The following is an 18,326-nucleotide window of genomic DNA, read 5'->3' as shown; positions in this document are numbered from 1 at the left end:
GCGGCGGCGGGGCGAGCGTCCGGGCGCCATGGGCCGCCTGCACTGCACGCAGGACCCGGTGCCCGAGGCCGTGGGCGGCGACTTTCAGCAGCTGAACCAGCTGGGCGCTCAGGTGGGACCCGCCGGGCTGGGCGGGCCGGGGCTGGGGTCCCCGCGCGGAGGGCTGTCGGGGACTGCAGATCGACCGCGTCTGGGGGTGCCCTTGGGTTTGGGGGGACCCTGGGGGACATGCATGGGATCTGAGGGCTTTGAGAGCAAGATGAGGGGTGCAGCTCGGGGGAAGGAGGGGTGTTGGGGACCCAGAGACGGGATCGGTGGGCTCCCGTGGGTGAGGAGCGGCGGTGGCGTTCTGGAGACCCCGGAGTGGAGGCTGGCGGGGCGGGAACCGGGCTGGAGGCCTGGGGGCCCTTGGGGGAGGGGCGGTGACGGACAGCCGGGCCAGGGCACCGGAGGCCCCCGTGGGTGGCAGTGCTGGCCAGGCCACACCCCTGGCAGGGAAGGGCTGTTCCTTGGAAGCCCCTTCTCCTCCCGCTCAGACCGCAGGCAGCAGCCCGGGCTTGCTGCCTGGGGCACCCTGCGCCCTTGCTGGGTTAAAATGTGGTTTCCACCGCCACTGTAAAGACCTGGCGTATTCCTCGACTGGGCCTAGACTCCCAAAAGGTGGAGCCTGTCTCTTACTATCCACCTAATGTCCCTTACAACCCCCCTCCACATTTAGGTCTGTTGGATGAATTACAAAAGAAAAAGAAGGAAAGATTACTGGGTTTTTTTGGTCGGTTGTAGGCTTGAACTCAGGGCCTGGCCTCTGTCCCTGAGCTCTTCAGCTCAAGGCCCTACCCCTGGAGTCACAGCGCCACTTCCGGTTTTCTGGTGGTTAATTGGAGATAAGAGTCTCAGTGTTCTTTAGGCTGGCTTTGAACCCTGATCCTCAGATCTCAGCTTCCTTAGTAGCTAGGACTACAGGCGTGAGCCACCACACCAGCTCCCTCTTGCTTTTGCTTAGCCCTTTTTTTTTTGTCCTAGACTGTCACTCTACCACTTGAGTCATATTTCCACTTAGGCTTTTTGCTAGTTAATTAGGGATAAGAATCTCAGAGACTGGCTTGGAACCATGATACTCGGATCTCAGTCTTGTGAGTAACTAGAACTTCAGCGTGAGCTACCATGCCCCACCACTCTTCAAGCTAGTCTGTAAAGTATTCATGGTTAAATATTAAACATGTGCTAAGCCAGCATTGTCCAGTAGAAATGATATTGGGAGCCACATTTGTCATTTTTATATTTTCTAGTAGCCACGTTTAAAATTTTAAAAAGACAGGTGCTACAGAGGAGGCTGAGATCCAAGGATTGCAGTTTAAAGCCAGCCCAGACAGAAAAGTTCCTAGGAGACTCTTACCTCCAATTAACTACTCAAAAATAGGAAGTGAAACGGTAGCTCAAAGTAGTAGCGCACTAGCTTTGAGCAAAAAAAAAAAAACCCCAAAACTCTAGTACAGCACCCACACCTTGAATTCAAGCTACATGATGGGCAAAAAAATAAAATAAACTAATTAAAAAGAGGAGTAGGGTTGATGGCACATCAGGCCAGTCTACTAGCCAACGCTATGACTCTAGTAAAGCATCTGTCCAGCATGTCCAGGGCCCAGGACAAAACAAATCAAGAAAAAATGGGAAAATTATTTTTATTTGTTTTCCAGTACTAGGGCTTGAACTCTGGCCCTGGGAACTGTCCCTGAGCTTCTTTGACTCAAGTGCTATCCTTGAGCCACAAAGCCACTTCTGACCTTTTCTGTGATTAATTGGACATAAGAGTCTCACAGACTCAGCCAGGAGTATGGCCCAGTGGTAGAATGCTTTCCTAGCATGCACAGAGCCCTGAGCTACCAGCACCCGGTGAACCTTGCATATTTATTTATTGATTGATTTTGCCAGGCCTAGGGCTTGAACTCAGGGCCTGAGCACTGTCCTTGGGCGTTCTCAAGGCTAGTGGTCTGCCACTTGAGCCATAGCACCACTTCTGGCTTTTCCTATGTATGTGCTACTGAGGAATTGAATATGGGTCTCTGTGCATGCTAGGCAAGTACTCTACCACTAGGTCAAACTCCTGGTCCTTTTGTTTTGTTTCATTTTTGTGCTGGTCCTGTGTTGAACTCCAGGCTTAGGAGCTGTCCCTAAGCTTCTTTAGCTCAGGCTAACACTGTATCACTTCCTGCCTTTTCTGAATGGTTAATTGGAAATAAGAGTCTTGTAATTTCCTGCCTAGGCTGCCTTCAAACCCCAGTCCTCAGATCTCAGCCTCCTGAGGAGCTATGATTACGGGGGTAAGCCACCTCGACCGGCTTATGGTTACATTTCTTGAAGTAGACTTGCTAGTCAAGAGCAGTGATCATCTAAAAATTATATGTATATTATAAAATTGCACTCTAAGCAAGTTGCCTAGTGCTTCCTAGTGTCACCATTATTTGGTGTGTGTGTGTGTGTGTGTGTGTGTGTGTGTGTCTCCTTGTACTGTCTTCTGCACTGGGGTCTTCCTCATACTTCTGTATTTACCAACCAGGTAAGTGAAAAATGCTATTTCCATTACCTATTCCATTCCCTCATCTAGATTGACCTGGACTATGTCTCCACCTGTTTGCTGATGGAAATAGTTAAGACCTTGCTATGCTGTAGAGTCTTGGACAATGAGCATTTCTTGGCGAGACAAGTGTTTTAAAATTTTATGCAACAAATTCCTACTGTGCAGCACATTGTTTAAGATATGACCAGAAGAAGCTATGCACAGAACGTTCTCTGCAGAGGCTGTGTTCCTTCCTTAGAGTGGGAATTTAGGTGTCCCCAGGCAAATTTCCAAGAGGAAGCTAGCTTCAGAAGTTGAGAATCTAGGTAGATTCCCCCCTCCCCGCCCCCAGCCACCTACCACAGCCCCCCCCCCACATACCCATATTGCTGGGCCTGGTGGCTCACGCCTCTGTGTGTGTGTGTGTGTGTGTGTGCATGTTCTTGCCTAACATGAGCAAATCAAACACTTAAGAACTTCCCAGCACTTCAGAAACACACAAGAGGAAAAAACGAGACACAGGACTTAAGTTCTGGTTTACCTTTTTTCTCTCAGAGCTGATTCCAGCTTTTTGCTAGTTAACTGGAGATAGGATCTCATGGATTTGTCTGTCTAGGTCTGGAACCTCTGTCCTCAGATCTCAATCTCCTTAGTAGCCAGGATTATAGCCTATGAATGAGCGGATTCTCTCTCTCCCTTCCTTCTTTCCTTCCTTTTCATCTATCCTTGTACTTCCAAAATATTAACATCAAAGCATATGCATTCTCTGCATGAAATCTGGAGGTTCTTTCACGGTGGAAAGGCTAAGTCTAGCTAGCTAACCACCAGGCTCATCACTTCAGATTTGCAGTGAGAACATTTGGTGACCATTCTGCATGTTCCAAGACATGTAGTCACTGCCACATGATGAATCCCTGCATATTACTTCTGCTTAGTCCAAATTATATACCAGTTCCTCATCACCATTTCTGTCCTTTATTTCTACTTTCTACTTTTTAGATTCCACATGCAATTTAAATCATATGATAGGATTTGTCTTTCTGGTGTCTTCCTTACTTCACTTAATGTAATATCTTCCAGGTTCATTTCCATTGTTCTTTTTTTTTTTCTTTGCTCTAGACTGTCACTCTACCACTTGAGTCATATTTCCACTTCTGCTTTTTGCTAGTTAATTGGGGATAAGAGTCTCGTAGACTGGCTTGGAACCATGATGCTCAGATCTCAGCCTTCTGAGTAACTAGAATTTCAGCATGAGCTACCATGCCCCACCACTCTTCAAGCTATTCTCTATAAAGTATCCATGGTTAAATGTGGAACATGTGGTAAGCCAGCATTGTCCAGTAGAAATGATATTGGGAGCCACATTTGTTTGTTTGTTTGTTTTGCCAGTTCTGGGGCTTGAGCAGTGTCCTTGGGCTTTCTTAAGGCTAGAGCTCTACCACTTGAGCCACAGCACCACTTCTGGCTTTTTCTATGTATGCGGTACCGAAAAATCAAACCCCCACCTTCATGCATGCCAGGCAAGGACTCCACTACTAGGCCAAACTCCTGGCTCCACGGTATTTTTTTTTTTAATGGTTAAGGAATATCCCACATGTACACACCACATGTTCTTTATCCATTCATCACCTACCCCATGCGCCAAACCCTACTTCCTGTTTTCTAGAGCTTAATTGGAGATAAGAGTCTCAGGTCCTTTTGTGTCCGGAGTTGCTTTGAACCTTGATCCTCAGATCTCAGCCTCCTGAGTAGTTTGGATTACAGGCGTGAGCCACCAGGCCCAGCTTTTTTTTTTTTAGTTTTTTTTAGTTTTTTTGTCACTCGTGGGGAACTCATGGCCTGGATGCTTTTTTGTGCTCCAGGTTAGCACTTTACCAGTTGAGCCTCAGAATTATTTCTGGCTCTTTCGGTGGTAAGCATCTCCCGGACTTTCCTGCCTAGTCTGGTTTATAACAGAAATCCTTAGAACTCTGCCTCTTGCGTAGATGTGATTACAGGCATAAGCCACCAATGCCCAGCTTGCTTGCTTTCTTTTTTGAAGCAGGGCCTTTCCAAGTGCTTGCATTGCAGAAGTGAACTACCACACCTGGCTTAGATCCTTTTCTTGTTGGGGGAAGACTTGATATCTGGTCTGGACTTTATAGAATAGAAAAAGGAGGTATTTGAGATCAGAGATGGTAGATAACTGCTAACAGACCAGATTAGTTTAAAGCCTCTCTGGGGAAGAATGTGGGAGGTGAGACTTCACAAAGGGGTTAGAGTTGAAGCTTAACTAAGTAGAGGCTTGGAAATGGAAAAATAGTTGGGGAATCTAGTTAGCTTTCCCATTAGTTTCAGAAAGCCTTAAGTGGCATGGGAAATACACTTGTCCTAAACCTGACTGTTCTATATATTTGCAGGCGAGGCGGGGCGGGGGGCAGTAAAAGAATAATTTAAAAATAAAACCTCTATGACAGGTTTGAGACACATGCTTGTACATTGTTTTCACAATGTAGAATCAGCAGATCCTCAATACTGGTGAAGAGGACCCCAGCTTAACCCTGGTTAAAGTATTTCCAGGTAATGTTGAGAAAGTTTAAAGAAGAAACTTACACTTTTATGTCCTTGGCTCAGGAAGGGAAATTCATACAATTTCTCTTTAAGACAGTTTAGCAACATACTTTCCAAACTTTAAAAGCATGTATATAGTCTTGGTTTAAGATTTTGTGGGGGGGGGGGGCAGGAAGTGTGGCCTAGTGGTAGAGTGCTTGCCTGGCCTTCAAGAAGCCCTGGTTCGATTCCTTGGTACTACATACACAGAAAAAGCCAGAAGTGGTGCTGTGGTTCAAGTGGTAGAGCCCCTAGCCATGAGAAAGCTCAAGGACAATGCAAACAAACAAAAAAACTAAATAAACAAAAAACTGTATGTATGTGGTTCCAAGCATATCTCAGTCGATAGAGCACTAGCTAATGAACAGAAGCCTTGGGCAGAGAGTTGGGAGTCCCGGTCTTGGTCCTAAAAAGAAAAATGAAAGATGTATATATATTGTTGAGCTCAGAGTCAAGTACTTGACCTAGAATCCACTTTAATAAAATATCTGAAAACATTCTTGTAGATGTCCAAAATAAGTAATCCTACCTACCCAGCAGGCAAGATCTGAGTGAGTGCCACGGTTGGAAGCTATCCTCAGCGGTAAAGTCCATGAGACTTGACTCCAGTTAACCAACAAAAAGCCTGAAGTAGAGCTGTGGTTCAAGGGTTTAAAGTGCTAGCCTTGAACAAAATAACTTAGGAACAGCACCGAGGCCCTAAGTTCAAGCCCTGGGAGAGGGGCCAAAAAAGATAACTTTTGTTGTTGTTGTTGTGCTGGTTTGGGAGCTTGAACTTGGGCTGGGCACTGTTCTTGAGCTTTTTTGCTCAGGGCTAGTGCTTTAACCTACCAAATTGGAAATTTGTAGATAAGTGTCAAAGACTGTGCCCGAGCTGGCTTTGAACCCTGATCCTCAGATCTCAAGCTCCTGAATAACTAAGATTACAGGCATGAACCACCAGTGTCCTGCAGGAGCTGTTCTTAATGCTGTTGTGATTTCCCCATTTTGTACCATCTTATGTTTGTCTATTTGGACTGTAGATGTATGTGTTTACCTGTATGTATCTATACAGTTCTCTCTAAAATGTCCATGGTGAGGCAACTGTGTTGACAAGAGTCTGTGATGAGTGTCTGGATTATTTAATTTAAGGATGATCCGAACAGTCGGGCAGGCCGCTAGGCAACCAGGCAGCAGCGCCTTCTGAGACTCCTCTCCCAAGGGTTTGTAGGTGAATGAATGGGCCGTGGCACATTGACCCAGGAGTACATGTCATGCTGATGTTCTTTGTGATTCTCTTACAGCAGTTCTCAGATCTGACCGACGTGCTTTTCCACTTCCTCACTGAACCCAAAGAGGTAAAGTGTCTTGTGATAAGGAATTTTGAGCTTGGAGACCTCAGCCCTGAGAAACTCCTAGTAGAAAGAAGGCCTGATTTGCGTTCTTCCCTCCCTGTAGGTGGAACAGTTTCTGGCTCAGCTCTCTGAATTTGCCACCACAAATCAAATCAGTCTTGGGCCCCTCAAAAGCCTCGTGAAGAGTCTCCTTCTGGTGCCAAATGGTGAGTATTCTCCAGAAAGGGATGGCCAGAGACTTGACCGAACTTTCCTGTAGTTAGACGCATGCTGTGGGCAGTGAGCTGGGAAGTCAACAATGAGCCACACGTGGCAAGCTCAGTCCAGAGAGAGGGATCTCATCAATGTAAAGGTGCCTCAAGCAGACCCCTGTAAACTCAGGTTCCATATCTGTGGATTCAACCAGCCAAGGATTGAAAAATATTCAGAAAGAATTGTATCTGAAGCCAGGCACTGGTGGCTCCACCCGAGGAGGCTGAGATTTGAGGATCACAGTTCAAAACCAACCCAGGCAGGAAAGTACACGAGATTCTTTTTTTTTTTTTTTTTTTTTTTTTTTGCCAGTCCTGGGCTTGGGCTCAGGGCCTGAGCACTGTCCCTGGATTTTTTTCTCAAAGCTAGGGCTCTACCACTTGAGCCTCAGCACCACTTCCGGCTTTTTGCTACGTATGTGGTACCGAGGAATCGAACCTGGGTCTTCGTGCATGCTAGGCAAGCACTCTACCACTAAGCCAAACTCCCAGCCCCAGTACACGAGATTCTTTTTTTTTTTTTTTTTTTGGCCCCTTTCTCTTTCTGGCCCCGCTCGCTCCGGCCCTGCTCGCTCCAGCCCGGCTAGGCCCCCTTTCTAGCTCAGGCCCGGCTCGCTCCGGCCCCGCGAGATTCTTATCTCCAATGAACCACCAGAAAACCAAAAGTAGAACTGTGTCTCAAAGTGGTAGAGTGCTAGTCTTGAGCAGAGAAGTTCAGAGACTTGCCCAGGTCCTGAGTTCAAGCCTCACGACCCCTCCCTCCCCCAAATAAAAAACACCCACAAAATTTTGTATCTATTATATCTGTACTGAACATGTCTGTTTCCTCCTAACTGTTCTCTGAACAGCGCAGTGTAGCAGCTGCTTATAGCATTTACAAAGTGTTAGGTGTACATATAAGTCCCTCTGGCCTGGATGCTGGACTCATGCTTAGAATCCTGTGTACTTAGAAGGCTGAGATCTGAGGCTTGTGGTGTAAAGCCAGCTGGGGCAGAAAAGTCAGTGAGACTCTCATCTTCAATTAAATACCAGAAAAACTGGAAGTAAAACTGTGGCTCAAGTGACAGAGAGCTAGCTAGCCTTGAGCAAAAGATGCTGAGGAATGGCGCCCAGCCCCCAATTCAAGCCCCACAAATGGCACAAAAAATTTTTTTTTCTAGGACTGGTAGTATAGCTTAGTGGTAGGAACATTTGCCTATCTTAACAACCATCAACCTATGGCCAAATTATTTTATCTGTACTTGGGTTACTTTATTTTATTTCAGATTTTTTTTATTGTGATTAATAGAAGGGTTGCATTATATTCACCAGATAGAAGGTGTATATCTTCACAAACAGTGATACCCTTTCTTTTGACATGGTCCCCATTTCCCTCCCACCCTCCTCCCAATTTTATTTTATTTTTGTTGCTGTTTGTTTTGTTTTGCCAATCCTGGGGCTTGAACTCAGGGCCTGAGCACTGTCCCTCATCTACTTTTGGCTCAAGACTAGCACTCTACCACTTGAACCACAGCACCACTTCCAGCCTTTTCTATTTGTGTGGAACTGAGGAATGGAACTCAGGCATGCACTCTTCCCCATTAAGACACATTCCTAGCCCTGTGATATTTTAAAGCAAGTATCAGACACAGTCTATTCCTAAAAACCTAGTTATTTGTCTCTAAAAGATAAGCACAAGCTATTATTATATCTAACAGGAAAATATGCAGTCAGTGTTGAGAGTATTCAGTGCCACGTTATCTCCTGCTTTGTTAGCATCTGTGGCCAGTTCCGTTGGGCCTGCGCATTCCCACTGGTCTGACTTTGCATGGGTTTGCTGGGTGGTCTACTATACTCACTGCCTTCCCAGCCTACACACCTGTCTACCCCACCCAGGGACCTTGAGCCAAGCTCTTGACGCCTCAGAGACAGTTTCTTCAGCTCTGAAAGTGGTAAAAAAAAAAAAAAAAAAAAAAAAAGGATGAGATTAGGTAGTAAATGTGAAGTGGGAGCTGCTAGGCTACTGTGCCGGTCATTGTCCTGTATGTTTATCTGCTGGACAGAACCCCAGGTTGCCTGGCAACAGCAGCATTATTTGAGTCTGCTTTTATTTTGATATTTAGCAAGGAAATGGCCCTGTGGGTTATGGGTAACTGATTTCTTTTTCTTTCATTTTCTTTTTTTTAATTGAAAGATAATAACATCCTTTCCCTACTCCCCAAGGAGTTCTCTTTCTGGCTAGAGAGAAGGAAAAAAACCAAAAACACTCAGCCGTATATATAGTACTTATCACAGGTGTTTGGTGTCTTTTTGGTTTTGTTAATAGGGAAAATAATATAGAAAAATTTTATTACATGCCTGAGGCCCAGGGCTATTAAATGTCAACAAATGGTATTTATTTCTGCATTCATTCCTTTTTGCCAGTCCTGAGACTTGAACTCAGAGCCTGGGCACTGTCCTTGAACTTCTTTTGCTCAAGGCTAGCACTCTACCACTTGAGCCATAGCACCATTTCTTCTATTTATGTGGTACTGAGGAATCGAACTCCAGGCTTCACCCATGCTAGGCAAGCACTCTACCACTAAGCCACATTCCCAGCTCCTCATTCTTTTTAAGAGCTACATGGTGTTTGCTTTCATGATTTGTGTGCCTGTGTGAGTGCTTGAACATAGGGCCTGAGAATCGTTTCTGAGCTTTTTCTGCTCAAGGCTAGCACTTTACCACTTGAGCCAGAGCTCCACTTCTGGTTCTTCGGTGGTTAGCTAGAGATAAGAGGTTCACCAGGTATGATGGATCACACCTGTAATCCTTGCTACTCAGCAGGCTGAGATCTGAGGATTGCCGTTTAAAGCCATCCTAGGCACTAAAGAAGCTGTGACTCTTACCTCCAATTAATCACTAGAAAAGGGAAAGTGGGACTGTGGCTCAGTAGTAGGTGGTAGCCTTGAGCCAAAGAGCTCAGGGACAGCACCCAGGCCCAGGGGTATCGTGGTAGCCTTGAGCTGAAAAGGTCAGGGACAGTGCCCAGGCCCCATGACCCACCAAAAAACCCCAAAAGCTCATGGACTTTCCTGTCCAGGCTAGAGTTGAACCTCAATCCTCGGATCTCAGCCTTCTGAGCAGCTAGGATTACAAGTGTGAACCACCAACCAACTCCCTGTCACTTAAACCCTTAACTACATTGCTCCCTTGAATATCACAGCAAGCTTTCTGGCGCCTATCTGGTGGAAGATGTCTCGCAATGCAGTTGTTATCTTCATTTGCCAATTTCTTCTTTAAAAAAGCTTAGTCTTTGTGATTTTCAGTCTCCTGATTAAAGGTCACAATATTTTGGTATTGTCAAGCCAAGTACTGGATGTGGAAGTGGGATATGGTAATAAATGCTTGTGATCCCGATATCACTTCGTAACCTAGCACTTAAGGCCTGACTGGACTCCTATCTCAATAAAAATAGACAGATGGACAGACAGACTTGGTATTGAGCTGCTATTAACTGGAGTTCTTTTTGTTTTTGTTTTTGTTTGGTTAGTTGTGGGGCTTGAACTCAGGGCCTGAATGATGGCCCTGAGCATCTCTGTGTTCAATGCTAGTGCTCTACCAATTGAGCCACAGATCTACTTATGGTTTTTTGAGTGTTAATTGGAGATAAGCATCTCTGCTGGGCTGGCTTTGAACCACAACCCTCAGATCTTAACATTCTGAGTAGCTAGGATTACAGGCATGAGTCATTAGTGCTGGCTTCAGCTGGAGTTAATAAGGAATTATAAATAGTAGGTAGGAGTTAATTGGATATTCTAGGAAACAGCCTCTCTCCAGAGCCTTCTTGGAGGAAGTTTCTTGGGATAGAGATTTTTTTTATTTCTCTGTGGCTTCCTTGCTCCCAGTGATTTTGGAGATAAAAGATTTCCTCTCTTTGTTTAAAGGGTTGAGTTCTTGAGCAACACTGCCTTAGTATTATTTTCCTGGAGTGAGATGGGAGTTGGGGTGGGTGCTTCCAGTGTATGTTCTGGACATTCCCTTGATAGCAGTGGGTGGCTTCTCTCTCTTTTTTTTTTTTTTTGCCAGTCCTGGACCTTGAGCTCAGGGCCTAAGCACTGTCCTTGGGCTTTCTCAAGGTGAGAGTTCTACCACTTGAGCCACAGCGACACTTCCAGCTTTTTCTATGTATGTGGTGCTGAGGAATCAAACCCAGGTCTTCGTGCATGCTAGGCAAGCACTCTACCACTAGGCCAAACTCCCAGACCCTTCTTTTCATTCAATTAAGCATCTTCTGGAGATTAAGCAATGGAAATGGTTTTGGAGAGAGGGCAGTGGAGGGGCATAGGAATGGAGAGAGAAGGGTCAGTTTACACAGTCATTGTGTTCAGTGTATATTATATAAAAGTTGAACTATGTAACCTGAAGAGGGGGGATGAGGTCAAATGAGGGAAGGGGTGACATTGACCAAGAAACATTGCACTAATAATCTGACTTATAGAACTATAATCTCTTTGTACAACTACACCATCATCATGAGACTTTTTTTGGTTGGTAGTAGGGCTTGAACTCCGGGCCTAGGCTCTGTCCTTGAACTTTTCTTTGTTCAAGGCTAATGCTCTACCACTTGAGCCACAATGCCACTTCCAGCTTTTTCTGTCCATATGGTATTGAGGAATTGAACCCAGGGCTTCATGTATGCTGGGCAAGCACTCTACCACTAATCCACATTCCCAGACCTCAGGATTTTTAGAAGCCCTTCCGAAGCTTTTTAGCTTGAGTCAATCCCACTTATCAGTTCTCTCACCTACTTGCAGAGCCCCTGGAATTTTTTTCAGGAAGTTCCTAAATAGTCCAATTAGTTCTAGTGTTTTTCTGCTTCCTATTAATAGTTTCAAGGTTTCAGGTCTTACAATGAGGTCTTCGATCCACTTTGAATTGGTATTAGTGCAAGGTGAAATACAGGGATTATTTTTTTTTTTTTTGTGGGTCATGGGGCTTGAACTCTGGGCCTGGATGCTGTCCATGAGCTCTTCATCTCAAGGCTACCACCCTGCTCCTTGAGCCTCAGTCCCGCTTCCTGTTTTCTAGTGAGTAATTGGAGATAAGAGTCTGACATTCTTTAGTGCTGGGGCTGGCTTTGAACCAAGATTCTCAGAGCTCAGCCTCCTAAGTAGCTAAGATTACAAGTGTGAGCCACTGCGCCCGGCTTGTAATTTTAATTTTCTTTCTGTACTTTAAAACCAGGTCTCTGGGCCGGGAGTTTGGCCTAGTGGTTAAAGTGCTTGCCTACCATGCATGAAGACCCAGGTTCGATTCCTCAGTACCACACATATAAAAAAAAAAGCTGGAAGTGGTGCTGAGGCTCAAGTGGTAGAGCTCTAGCCTTGAGAAAGTCCAAGGACAGTGCTCAGGCCCTGAGCTCAAGCCCAGGACTGGCAAAAAAAAAAAAAAAAAAAAAAAAAACGGGTCTCTAACTCCTACATTCAGTGTTCCTCCTAACTCAGCCTTCCAAGTAGCTGGAATTACAGGCACAAGCCACTATGGTCAGTTTTTATTGAATTACAATAAAAGTTTTAGTAATCACATGCAACAAGTGCTTCTTCACCAGGCTGCCATCAAGTCGTCCTCCCCCCAGTCCCCATCCCTCTGCACCTTACCCTTTGCGTCAGGAACCAGTAGCCACACACTCATTCCTCTGTGAGCATCCCACGCCCTTTCTGTGCACCCATCCTGGATTCCGGAGGTGGGAGGTGGCAGGAGTAAATGTGCAGCAACAAGGCACATTGTCTTACCTGATTCCCAGGTGCATTTTCTCCCCAGCTGGCTGGAGAGACCTTCTTGAGCCTCTGTAGTTCTGTGTCACCAAAGCTGTGTCCCTCATACTGACTGTGTACTTGTTCCTTGATTGGCCCTTTCCATGATTTCTGTCCACCCAGGTGCCTTGAAGAAGAACCTCACTGCAGAGCAGGTGCAGGCCGATCTCCTGACTCTGGGTAGGTCATTTACCCAAGGCTGACTGGGGAGCAGGCCTCCGGGCTTTTTATTATGTTAACCAACCCTTCTATTCTTTTCCAGGTCTTAGTGAGGAAAAAGCCACTTACTTTGCTGAAAAGGTATAATTCCTCTTAATCAAGGTTAAGATCACATCACTGACTTGTACTTCATGCAAAGAACAATGTGGAAAATGCTGAATAAGACAAAGCCTCATAACCCCATTCCTTTGGTTTCACACAAACAACCCACATGCTGCTTTTAACAAGCACTGCTTAGTACAGCTCTCATTCCCTGCTCTGAATTAACTGAATATAAATGGCATGCAGTCAGTGTATGTTCCAACATGAATGAGGTCTTAGAATGCAGAGAAATGCCCAGGCAGGAAAGGCCATGAGACTCTCATCTCCAGTTAACCACAAAAAAGCCAGAAGTAGAGCCGTGGTTCAAGTAGTAGAACTCTAGCCTTGAGCACAAACGCTTACAGACAGCCACCAGGCCCTGGGTTCAAGCCCAAGGGCCAGCACAAATGAAAAAAGAAAGAATGCAGAGAAAGCATTAGATTTCCTCAGCCCCCAATTCTGTGCACATGGGCCCGGCCCTTGGTTCTACTCTTCCCACTATATGTATAAACAATCAACATGGCTGTGGTTGGGGCAGAATGAAGAAGGGGACATCTAGCTCCTTAGGATGACTTTACCTCCTTGGTTTTGTTCCAGTGGAAGCAGAATGTCCCCACCCTGGCACGACAGGCCATCGGTCAGACCCTGATGATTAACCAGCTCATTGATATGGAGTGGAGGTTTGGAGGTAACTGGTTAGAGCCACTCCTTGTGTGGGGCTGACCTGGGGGGTGCAGGGGCTTTTGGAGAGCCTGGACACTTCCGTAGACTTGCACAGGCTGCCTGTGGACAGCTTGAGGACAGTGCCTAGGACCTGAGATCAAGACCCAGGACTGGCAAAAAAAAAAAAAAAAAAAATTGGGGAACTTCAGGGAAAGCCGTCAGTCACTTGCTATGTCTTTTTCATTACAGTGACGTCAGGGAGTAGTGAATTGGAGAAAGTGGGAAGTATTTTTTTACAAGTAAGTCTTATCTGTGAAAATGAGGAGATTTTGATTTGTTTAAAATTGGTTAGGGCTGGGCCGGGAGTTTGGCCTAGTGGTAGAGTGCTTGCCTAGCACGCAGGAATACCTGGGTTCGATTCATCTGTACTACATACATAGAAAAAGCTGGAAGTGGTACTGTGACTCCAGAGGTATAACTCTAGCCTTGAGAAAGCCCAAGGACAGCGCTCAGGCACTGAGTTCAAGCCCCAGGACTGGCAAAAAAAAAAAAAAAATTGATTAGGGTTGGAGATGTGGTTCAAATAGTAGAGTACTTACCTAGCCAGTAAGAAACCTTTCCGTTCAAATGCCATTACTGCCCCCCCCAAAAAAAAGATGGTTAGAAGTGGGCATGGTAGGGCACTCATGTAATCCTAGTCTGAGGATTGAGAATTGCCACTTTGCAACACCCTATGTCAAAAGTAAATAATTTTTAAGCCGGGCAGAGTGGCTCACACTTGTAATCTTAGCTACTCAAGAGGCTGAAATCAAGGTTCAAAACCAGCCCGGACACAAAGACCTGAGACTTTTATTTCCCATTAACCTCTAGAAAATGGGAAGTGAGGCTGGCTTCAGGGGTAGAACGGTAGCCTTGAGCTGAAGAGCTCAGGGACAGTGCCCAGGCTGAGTTCAAGCCCCATGACCCACCACCACCAACAACAAAAAAGTAAATAATTTCTGGTGGTGACCAATGTAGCCTGCTTCTGTTTTACCTTCCCACTGGTACCCATGGGCTGTGGCTGGGGTATAGCTTGGGATAGGGTTGTGTTAGGCACTGGGAGGATTCAGTGTGGATTACATGAGAGAGAGGATTGGCGGGGTGTCTTCTGCCTAGTTATCATTTTAATTGAGGTGTTTTCTTTCTTTCTGTGACCAGCTAAAATTGGTGGTCAAGAAAGGGAACCAAACTGAAAATGTGTACATAGGTGAGTCAGAGCCCTGCCCTGAACCCTCCATGTCTCTGTGCTCTTCTCAGCAGCCACAAACCTGCCCTCCAGAAACAAGCCCATTAACATACTGAGGTATAGCCTGTCTAGTCCTTTCCTCTCATAAGATGGGTTAGGACAAGGGGCCGGGAGTTTGGCCTAGTGGTTAAAGTGCTTGCCTAACGTGCATGAAGACCCGAGTTTGATTCCTCGGAACCACATACATAGAAAAAAGCCAGAAGTGGTGCTGAGGCTCAAGTGGTAGAGCTCTAGCCTTGAGAAAGTCCAAGGACAGTGCTCAGGCCCTGAGCTCAAGCCCAGGACTGGCAAAAAAAAAAAAAGATGGGTCAGGACATGATTGAGCCACAGCACAAGTGGTAGAATTTGATTCCAAGCCCTTGTTAGTTCATCCCGGACTTGGCGCTAGAGGCAGAAGTATCATGAAGCTGCCCCCCAGGATAGAGACCTCAGAGTACATCAGCTTTGTTTATAGAATGTTGGAGGAATGGTTAGGCTTGAAGCCCCTTGAAGGCCAGAAGCTCTTGTGGCACAAGTCACATTGGTCTTTCTAAAGGAGGAAGGCATTTGTACTTTGATGCATTCCCTCACTTCCTTCATAGAGCGCTTCTATTTTCTTTTCTTTTTCTTTTCTTTCTTGTTCTGGCTTGAACTCAGGGCCTGAGCACTGCTTGGGCTTTTCCCAAGGCTAGAGCTCTACCACTTGAGCCACAACACTATTTCTAGCTTTTTCTATGTATGTGGTACCTGGCCCTTTCTACTGTTCTTTATTGAAAATTACTGAGCTGCTGGGCTGGGGAGTAGAATGCTTGCCTAGTGTGTACAAGGCCCTCCTGGCTGGGGTTCTAAAAAAAAAAAGAAAGAAAATCTCTTGAGTTCTTGTTCTTGTTCTTGTTCTCCTTCTCCTTCTCCTTCTCCTTCTCCTTCTCCTCCTTCTCCTCCTTCTCCTCCTTCTCCTTCTCCTCCTTCTCCTCCTTCTCCTCCTCCTCCTCCTCCTCCTCCTCCTCCTCCTCCTCCTCCTCCTCCTCCTCCTCCTCCTCCCCTTCCCTCCTTCCTTGGAGTGTGTGTGTGTGTGTGAGATGGGGGGCCTTGGGCCTGGGCATTGTCCCCAGAGCTCTTCAGCCCAAGGCTACCACCCTACCCCCTGGAGCCACAGCCTCACTTCCTGTTTTCTAGAAGTTAATTGGCGATAAGAGTCTCACGTTCTTTTGTGCTCTGACTGTCTTTGAACCTTGATCCGCCAATCAAGATCTCAGCCTCCTCAGTAGCTAGGATTACAGGTGTGAGCCACCACACCCAGCTCAAAATGGATTTTCTTGGGCAATGCTGTAGAGTTGGGAACACTCACTGCAGCTGAACTGTTCTCTCCACAGAATTAACCTTGCCTCAGTTCTACAGCTTCCTGCATGAGATGGAGCGGGTGAGAGCCGGCATGGAGTGTTTCAGCTGACCACCAGCCCTGGCTGGTCCTGACTCCTTCCCAGTCACTGCTCTGAAAGGCACCTCCCTCAGGCGCCATGTGGAGAGCCCAGGTGCAAAGCCAACTGGAAAACAACAGGATTAAGTGATAGCCTAGCACAGCCCCCTGTAAACTCAGTTCAGAAACCACCACCTTTGTCTCTTAAGGTAGGCTGTAGTTTTCCCCGGACACCTCACTCCAGAGTAAACAAATGGAGCCAGTTTGCTTGTGGTGTGTGTGTGGGGGGGAGGATGACGGCCCGAGAACTGTCTAACCCTACACCCTCAGGCCCCATTCCTGGCTTCATAGTGTTGGATGGTAAGAAGGCAGACATTTTGAGAATTTTGAGTTGCCTTAGGTTGTTTTGGTTTCAAGTGACCACCTCTGTTAGTTAAATGAATTAAAAAAAAAAAGTTGTAAAGGAAGGCGTGATCCATTTGTCTTTATATGTACAGTGAACTCTGAAGCAAGATGGTGAGTTTCAGGCCATCTTGGGCTACACAGAGGAACCACGTCTCAAAAACAGACAAGGAGCTGGGTGCTGGCGGCTCCCACCTCTAATCCTAGCTACTCAGGAGGTTGATATCTGAGGATCACAGTTCAAAGCCAGCCCAAGCATGAGCGTCTGTGAGACTTTCGTGTCTAATTGACCGGCAGAAACTTGGAAGTGGTACTGTGACTCAAGAGGCACAGCACTACATTGAGCTGAAGAGTTCAGGGACAATGTCCAGACCCAGAATTCAAGCCCCACCACCGAAGGGGGAAAAAAAGCGCCAGGTGCTGGTGGCTCACACCGGTGAGCCTAGCTACTCAGAAGGCTGAGATCTGAGGATCTCTGTTCAAAGCCAGATCCAGCAGAAAAGTCCCCAGGAGACTTTTTTTTTTTTTTTTTTGCCAGTCCTGGCTTGAGCTCAGGGCCTGAGCACTGTTCTTAAGACTTTCTCTCTCAAGGATAGAGCTCTACCACTTGAGCCTCAGCACCGCTTCCGGCTTTTTTCTATGTATGTGGTACTGAGGAATCGAACCCGGGTCTTCGTGCATGCTGGGCAAGCACTCTACCTCTAGGCCAAACTCCCGGCCCAAGACTCTTATCTCCAATTAAACACACACACACACAGCAAAACAAAAAACGCAAGTATAGCTATGCTTAAAGTGATAGGGCTGTACCCAGACCCTGAGTTCGTGCCCAGGATCTCCAGTGAGATGAGCTGCAATCTAAAGTTAGAATTCACACGCTCCATTCAAGGACATCTGGATTCAAAGCATTACATAAGGTTACCCAACCTATCAGGAGAATTTTCTTCTTCCTCCTCCTCCCTTCTTTAGACTTCCTTTTTTCTTTTTTTCTGGTCCTGGGGCTTGAACTCTGGGCTTTAGCATTGTCCCTGAGGTTCTTTTGCTCAAGGCTAGTGCTCTACCATTGAGCCACTGCACCACTTTCCTGTGATTAATTGGAGATAAGAATCTCAGGCCTGTAATCCTACATCCTTAGATCTCTTTTCTAAGAGAGCCCTTGCCCTAAAGACCTTGAGACTCTCCAATTAATCACTAGAAAAGGGGAAGTGGGGCTGTGATTCCTGGAGGAGGGCTGTAGCCTGGAGTTGAAGAGCTTAGGTATAACACCCAGGCCAAGGGGTAGGGCGGTAGCCTTGAGCTGAAGAGCTCAGGGATAGTGCCCAGGACCAGAGTTCGAGCCCCATGACCCACAAAAAAAAAAAAAAATAATCTCAGGTCTTAGGGCCAGGAATATGGCATAGTGGTAGAGTACTCATTTAGTATGCAAGAAGCCCAGAGTTCCGTTCCATTCCATAGAAAAAGTTGGAAGTGAAGCTATGGCTCAACTGACAGAGCACTAGCCTTGAGCAAAAAATATTCAAAAAGAGTGCCCAAGCCCTGAGTTCAAGTCTAGCAAAAAATAAATTAAAAAAACTCTGGTCTGAGCTGGATTTGGACATGATCCTCAGATCTCACACCACCTCTTGAGGAGCCGCCAGCGCCTTCTTCTTCAGGATTTTATTAACTAATTGTATTTATTTCATGCTCCTGCCTCCAAAGGCAATGTTGAAGTTCATTCCCCATTTCCCCATCCTGACCATAGACAGCTTGCGTGGGATCCGGTGTGTTCTGGAGATAGGCCT

At 46.2% G+C, this 18,326-nt stretch overlaps 1 protein-coding gene across 3 annotated transcripts; it reads left to right on the top strand.

Annotated features, from left to right (window-relative positions):
* On the top strand, nucleotides 1–17,913 carry Commd7 (COMM domain containing 7). Of its 3 annotated transcripts, none has more exons than XM_090352175.1 (9): nucleotides 1–112; nucleotides 6,433–6,483; nucleotides 6,584–6,686; nucleotides 12,626–12,682; nucleotides 12,765–12,802; nucleotides 13,400–13,490; nucleotides 13,715–13,764; nucleotides 14,663–14,711; nucleotides 16,103–17,913. In XM_090352175.1, the coding sequence occupies exons 1-9, from the start codon at nucleotides 29–31 to the stop codon at nucleotides 16,177–16,179; spliced, it is 600 nt and encodes a 199-aa protein (XP_090208301.1). In that variant the 5' UTR covers nucleotides 1–28; the 3' UTR covers nucleotides 16,180–17,913. The 3 variants fall into 3 exon arrangements, with proteins under 3 accessions (XP_090208301.1, XP_090208300.1, XP_090208302.1); XM_090352174.1 differs by having other exon boundaries at nucleotides 6,430–6,483; XM_090352176.1 differs by lacking the exon at nucleotides 14,663–14,711 and having other exon boundaries at nucleotides 6,430–6,483; nucleotides 16,103–16,191.
* The last annotated feature ends 413 nt before the right edge of the window (nucleotides 17,914–18,326 follow it).

Source organism: Megascapheus bottae, chromosome 18, assembly GCF_031878675.1.
Source record: "Megascapheus bottae isolate mThoBot1 chromosome 18, mThoBot2.hap1, whole genome shotgun sequence".
Classification (NCBI taxonomy): Eukaryota; Metazoa; Chordata; class Mammalia; order Rodentia; family Geomyidae; genus Megascapheus; species Megascapheus bottae.
Note: the sequence above shows the minus strand (reverse complement) of the source record. Positions and strands in the feature narration are given on the sequence as shown.